At 40.9% G+C, this 7193-nt stretch overlaps 1 protein-coding gene across 10 annotated transcripts; it reads right to left on the reverse strand.

Annotated features, from left to right (window-relative positions):
- Positions 1 to 3261: 3261 nt before the first annotated feature.
- On the reverse strand, positions 3262 to 7186 carry LOC123187155 (uncharacterized). Of its 10 annotated transcripts, none has more exons than XR_006493851.1 (5): positions 4991 to 7186; positions 4706 to 4885; positions 4543 to 4622; positions 4304 to 4452; positions 3311 to 3370 (listed from the first exon to the last, which is right to left on the reverse strand). XR_006493851.1 is itself a non-coding variant. In XM_044598947.1 (3 exons), exons 1-3 carry the CDS (start codon positions 5076 to 5078, stop codon positions 3282 to 3284), a joined length of 357 nt encoding a protein of 118 aa, XP_044454882.1. In that variant the 5' UTR covers positions 5079 to 7186; the 3' UTR covers positions 3262 to 3281. The 10 variants fall into 10 exon arrangements, 3 of the variants coding, with proteins under 3 accessions (XP_044454882.1, XP_044454872.1, XP_044454866.1); XR_006493850.1 differs by having other exon boundaries at positions 4538 to 4622; XR_006493855.1 differs by lacking the exon at positions 4543 to 4622 and having other exon boundaries at positions 3293 to 3370.
- Between the last annotated feature and the right edge of the window lie 7 nt (positions 7187 to 7193).

Here is a 7193-nt window from a genome sequence, read left to right on the forward strand (position 1 = left end):
GCTTTGAATGCTGCATACTGAACACAAAAGAAGTCCAGAGTTCAAATAATTTTAAAAAACATTGAAGTGCCCGTGTAACAGATGAGTTCTCGTCCGAAACTCTGATACTCCGAAAGAGTTTGTCCAGTTTGTACACGAAGTGCGTCCAGTTTTTGCCGTGACCCTCTCTACTCTTTCGCACATGCTATGCGGGTGAAATGATGATACCATGCCAAGTTTCAACATTTTCAGAATTCATTTTGTAGTGATTTTCAATTTCACCGTCATTTAGCTCTCTAAACAATTAGGTAAATGACCGAAAAATAACAAATGATGTCAGAACATGTTGGAAATTGATGACGTCGCTTTGAATGCTGCATACTGAACAAAAAGAGGTTTGGAGTTCAAATAAGTTATTAAAAATAAAAAAGAGGTGCATTGCTGGTTAATTTGCTTCAAGCCTTTCGGAATAGTGTAGACTGCACTGCACATAGCTCAGTGCAATCTATGCTATTTCGAAAGGCTTGAAGCTAATCAACATGGAGGTGAGCATTGCGCCTCTTCGTCATTGTCTCTTTACTCACGGCTTATAAACTGCTCATACTGCCTCTCTCTTGGCGAGATGGGACTAAAATTCAGCTTACTAAGAAACTCTAGTACCGGTTCATGGCATGAACCGGTACTAAAGGTCTTCGTGGGGGCCCCAGCCTGACCATAGCCTAACACAGCCTCACTAGTACCGGTTCGTGGCATGAACCGGCACTAAAGGTTGCCCACGAACCGGTACTAATGATGCCCGCCCGCCTAGCCGTTGGAACCGGCACTAATGGTCACATTAGTGCCGGCTCAAATTCAAACCGGCACTAATGTACTTCACATTTGACCCTTTTTCTACTAGTACTAAGAGATCAATGATCAATTGTTGTGTCTTCAAGGGGTGCCCCCTCCCTGTATATACATGATTGGAGGAGGGGGAGGGGCCAGCCTCGTATGGCGCGCCCCATGAGGAGTCCTACTCCTCCCTTCCAAGTAGGAGTAGGAGAGGAGAAGGAAGGGAGAGAAGGAGAGAAGGAAAGGGGGCATCGCCCCCCCCCCCTCCTTGTCCAATTCATACTAGAGGGGGAGGGGACGCGCGGCTGCCCTGGCCGCCCCTCCTCTTCTCCCACTAAGGCCCATTAGGCCCAATATATTCCCCGGGGGTTCCGGTAACCCCCCGGTACTCCGGTATATGTCCGAAACCTTCCGAAACACTTCCGATATCCGAACATAGTCGTCCAATATATCGATCTTTATGTCTCGACCATTTCGAGACTCCTCGTCGTGTCCGTGATCATATCCGGGACTCCGAACTACCTTCGGTACATCAAAACACAAGAACTCATAATACCGATCGTCACAGAACTTTAAGCATGTGGACCCTACGGGTTCGAGAACTATGTAGACATGACCGAGACACGTCTCCGGTCAATAACCAATAGAGGAACCTGGATGCTCATATTGGTTCCTACATATTCTACGAAGATCTTTATCGGTCAAACCACATAACAACATACGTTGTTCCTTTGTCACACTACAAGAAATATGTCAACTTGTGACCCTCACTATTGGTCTCTAAAAGGTCATTGATTTTCATTTGCGACATTTTTTTGACCAAAAACAGAAGGTCAAAAGCTGGCGGTCATAAACTGAAATTAATGACCTTCTTTGTGAGAAGGTCGTGGAATTCCACGACCAAAACCAAAGGTCGTTGATTCTATGACCTTCTGTTTTGGTCGCTAGCTCTGTGCCCAGGCCACGTCGGATCCGACGTGGCAAAATTGCGACCAATTGAAAAGGTCGTTGATAAGATTCAGCCCGGTCCAATTCGACACTTTACATGGGCCAAGCCCAACAATTCAGCCTATTTGTGTTTTTTCTCATATTAATTTTGGTCGGGTAGATGGGCCAAGCACAACATTTCAGCCTTGTTATTTTTGGGCCTAGGCCTTTTTGTTTTCTTGGCCTTCACCTTTTCACAATTGATTTTTAAGCGATTTTATTCATTTTCCTGAATTGTTTGATTTGTGGCCTTTTTAGGGCCCAAGTAGTATTTGTTTCATTTCTGATGTATCAGCAATTAATGAACTGGTCCTCAAAAAACAATAAATAATCAACATTTCCAATATTTCAATCACCCAAATTTTCACAAATGGCGACCAAAATGAGTATATTATATATATTACAATCATGCATAGTTCACATCATCTAGTAATTTACAACACCCAGGAAGTGCAAACACCCAGGAACATCAAGGAACATCTCTGACGTAAACACCCAGGAACACCCAGGAATAAACACCCAGGAACATAAAACACCTAGGAAGATAAAACTAGCTACAAAGATGAAGTGTTCCCTTCTTCAAACTTCTTTAGCCTAGAGCTCCTGTAGAAGAGAGGAAATTATGTTATCATGGCTATCAATGAAAGCAATATCTTCCAACAAAGAACAACTAGGAAAAGAATAATGAACAGAATAATAAACAGATACACAAGCGGCTAGGAGCATGGATAACAATAGTATACTGTTGCTGAGGCATTAGTATCACTACTGGAATCTGGCACTTTGCCATCTGCCAGTCGTCGGATGGCAAAGGCTTTGCCATCAGCCAGCAGATGGCAAACAGTTTGTCCGAAACCCTATCGGCAAAGGCTTCTTTGCCATCTGCTGGCTGATGGCAAAGAGCCTTTGGCTTTGCCATCAGCTGGCAGATGGCAAAGCCTCTTAACGGGGTTAGCCCCGTTAGAACGCTAACGGATACTTTGCTGGCGGCAGATGGCAAAGCCTCTTAACGGGGTTAGCCCCGTTAGAAGGCTAACGGCATACTTTGTCGTTAGCCAGCAGATGGCAAAGGCTGCAGGCTCTTTGCCGTCTGCCAGCAGATGGCAAAGTATGCAGGCTCTTTGCCGTCTGCCAGCAGATGGCAAAGAGCTTTGCCATCTGCTGGCAGATGGCAAAGAGCCCAAATAGGCCAGCCCAAATTTTACATGTAGATGACACGTGGCCTTTTTGCCATCTGCCAGCTGATGGCAAAGCTCTTTGCCATCTGCCAGCAAATGGCAAAGTGACTATATTGCCCCATTTAATTTTGATTTTTCTTATATCAGTTCCTTTTGACAGAAAATCAAACACAAATATATATGACCAATATAGCATATTCAACACATATTACCAATAGTCATGAACACATATATATCCAACACATGTTACCAATAACAGCAAGTTTCATCCGTACATATACATAGTTTCATCAATATTACACAGTTTCATCCATAGGTAGCAAGTTTCACAAGGTCAAAACAAAAACTAAATACAAGCACTCCATCAACCCAAGCTTCCGTGATCTTAAGCAAATCTGTAAAATGGGAAAGAAGAAAGTTAGAAGAAGAAGAAGACTAGAAGAAGAAGAAGATTATTATGATGCGGAAATATGCATGGATTGTCAAAACTTGCATTATCCTACTATCACTAGTACAACAAAGCTGCAGGTTGGCATAGTTCATGAACCATGTACATCATGACAAATACAATATCATCCAATGCTCGACTATGAACAAAATTGAACAATTACACCTCACAAAGGCAGAGCATTGAACCAACAAGCAAGTAGGAGGGGTATAAGAGGACTTGAGGAGCTCACTCGAGGGGGTTCTAGCCTAGGCCGAGCTTCAGTCTATGAGAATTGAGTTCTAAAATTGAAAAATTACACCTCACTTAAGCATTAGTCATCGAAGGTTCTTGCTTTGTCTATGAGAATTGAGTTCTAAAATCTACTCCCTCCGTTCCTAAATATAAGTCCGTTGGAACCTTCGTATGTAGCACATAATACATATACACGTTGGAACCTGTTGCCACTTAGATTGAAATATTTTTTTCCCAATGCACACTAGTAGGACCCATTAAAGCCAAAAAAAGTAAAACCAAAGCCTAGAAATAATATATACTCCTACTTAGAAATCATAAGCTGTTTCACCTTCCTTCCACATTGAATGTCATTGCTAACTGATTTGAAATGAACATGCTTAGTTGGTTTGAAATTTTGACAACAGCAGGTTTACTTGTTTTACCAGTGACTTGTAAACCATGGCTACTTTTTTTCAATCTTATGCCACAACATAAAACTGGAGAGAAATCCCATAGGTTTATTTCACACGATATCCTGAATTGAGCAAAACTACTACCCCAACACCCACTCTGTGAAACTGCTCAATTTGAGTGAAATCCAGACAGAAAGCAATGGTCCGCAGTTGCAAATTCAGAAAACAATAGCAGGCTGCAAGGTGGATACCAGCATTTTCATGTGAAAGCATGTACACTGGCAGTACAGTTGATGTCCTAGGGGGTGCTACATTTCCCTCTTGCTTTTCCCATTTTGAGAGATGTTGGAATAGTTAGCAACTGACAAAAGATGTCGATCAAGCTTCAGGAACTTAGCGGCTGTAAATTCAGAAAAAAAAAACCATAAAACACACTAAGTTCCATAATTGCTTTCCTCAATACAACAATCCGTAACAAACATAACCTGACCAAAGAATAGTATCACTCTTATCTCCTGGAAGGGTAACATCGCTCCAGTAAGAGCAGTCGCCATTTAGCAATCTCACACTCTTCAACCGGTAACAAACAATCAACCTCGTATATATGTATACAGACATAAGCAGGGAAGGGTACCGCGTGCATGTTTGCTCACCTGTGGCGTTGGCTGTGGCGGTGGCGAGGGTCATGAGATCAACGGGGCTCCAAAGGTAGACGGTGCCCTCAATGGCAAAGGTCACCAGGTCGTGGTCTGTCCTCGCGAGCTCGGCAAACTCGATACCAATGCGTTGTCCATCTTGGCATCCTCTATATCCCCACCGGTAGCTGGATTTTGCTGTTGCAGCGAACAAGACGGAATTCAGTTCAGGACAAAGAATGGACAAGGAACGGAAGAAAGAAAAATAGGTTTGGGACTTGATCCTTGCGCTGATTTTCTTACCCGTCGAGGACGTGGGCATGTACGTGCAACACACATATAACCATGAGGGGAAAATGTCTTGTATAAACATTTTTTGCATGTAATACATAGTATGTAGATTCTGCAAAGAGGAAATTCATCACATTCATATTTGATTAGTTTTGCAGACATGTAATTCATCTCATTCTGACCGTAGTGGGACTTTTATCAAAATGAAACATCAGTCATCTGTAGGCACTAAAAATGACGTAATTAAAGGGAAATTTTGGCATGCCCTTGGATAAACAAACGGCGTATGACACTGATGAGGTTAGTAATAATATAGCCAAAATAGCCAAGCGAAAACTGAAACAGCGACTCTACGTGATCCTCCCGCATTGTACAACAACATATACAGTGGTGTCGGGACAAAATATAACTATCACATTTTAGCATAGCCTTAAAAAACTGCCAATAATATATGCATGCTAAATCCATGTTTATCAAGCTAACTATCCACATTGTATACAGTGTGGCGATAGTATGGATGGCTGCAATCTATTACTCAGGGAGTCTTCTATACTAATGAAGTATAAAATTCATTGTCCATCCAACCGGTATGTCTTCAAAGATTGAGATAAAGGGTGTTTTATAGCTCTAAGATATGGCAAGGAATTAAGAAAATATATTTGAGCTCAGTATGTCTTATTGCCTAAATGACAATAACAAAATTTAAACAATTTAAAGAGAAAATCCAGGGCAATGCTTATAAGGAAGTAAAGATAGCTAACTATTTTTGAGTCCTGTGATAGATTAATTGTGTGTCACGAATCATCCAAGCACATTTGAAAGAAGTCACTTTTGACGCGTCTAGATTACCAAATAAGTGAAAATGCGTCTTCATTTGTCATATTTATTACCTGAATGTGCTATCCATACCACCTTCAGGGCAATCCAGCATAGCCACTTTAACAAATCATACAACTGAAACAAGTAAAAGGCCCCCAGGAGATTATAACACCCAATGAGTGTTGATGTTTTTGGACTAAAACATAATAAGGAACAAATAAAGTCCCTAACAAGCACCTATACATCATCTCACTACTGAGTGAAATACAGGCATGCCCCTCATCATGTAACCTCTCCATTTCACAAACATTATAGTTCCATGTTTATTCAATCACCAAGATTTCTGGGCTTTCGCCACAGTCCAAATTCCTGAAGTTGAATTCATGACAGACGTGTAACTAGATACATTATGATGTTTCACAACAAACAAGTACAAAAAGGAACTCCCAACGCTGTGCCGTAACAAATAACAGTGACAAATGGGTCAAAATGCCTTCCGCTACCAATTTTTAACCAAAAGCTGAAAATAAATCAGATACTTAAGACAGAAGTAAAACAAGCCATCATATTCGTCCACATATGTTAATATTATTTGCACCATCCGATCAAAAAAATTAATGGCTCACATTTAAAACTAAGTTCTCCCCCATTAAGCAGGTCCTGCTTAATTAAGTGGGTAAAGTAATGTCGTAGAAAAGTACACGAAAGTGCGTGTCCATTTGAATGGCTTAATCAGAGCTTCAAGTCTTCTGGAACCATGCCGCTGGCACCCAAAACAAGTTAGTGGCATTCATACCTGCATTAGCTTATGTCTCTTTTTCTTGGTACTTGCCTCTGATTATTTATAATTGTGCGCACTAGCAACATTGATAATGACTCCTCAGAGTCGACATGAGAATAGACTTGGTCCATTCTTTTTACAAAGTAGGTAGGATATGCCCACCTTTGGTTAGAAATATTCAGCTGATTATCAGACTAATGTTAATTTATGTATCAGGCAGGTCGTTCAGAATAATGTTAATTTGTTGAAACTAGAAAAGTCATCGATTCTTTCTCAGGTATGTACATTCTTTCCAAAGCTGGTTATTACATAAATGATGAGTATTGTATATTCAGTGATACGTACACTAGTGCATTGGCTAGAAGCAAGCGCTCTGTCAAAACTGTACACTTCTATAGTAGTTCAGATTTCAGAAGCTATTCTGCTGTACAATATCCCTTCCTTTTAAATATGTACTTTATGGATCAACTTGAAGGAGGTCATATTACCTTTCCCTGCAGGTTGAACATCAATGGGTTCATATGTTAATATAGTAGAAACAGAAACAATAAAAGGAGGCGAATAATTCGAACTCGACATTTTTTAACTGAAGTTAACAGCTAAAACTATCCCATG

This window comes from Triticum aestivum, chromosome 1A (genome assembly GCF_018294505.1).
Source record: "Triticum aestivum cultivar Chinese Spring chromosome 1A, IWGSC CS RefSeq v2.1, whole genome shotgun sequence".
NCBI lineage: Eukaryota > Viridiplantae > Streptophyta > Magnoliopsida > Poales > Poaceae > Triticum > Triticum aestivum.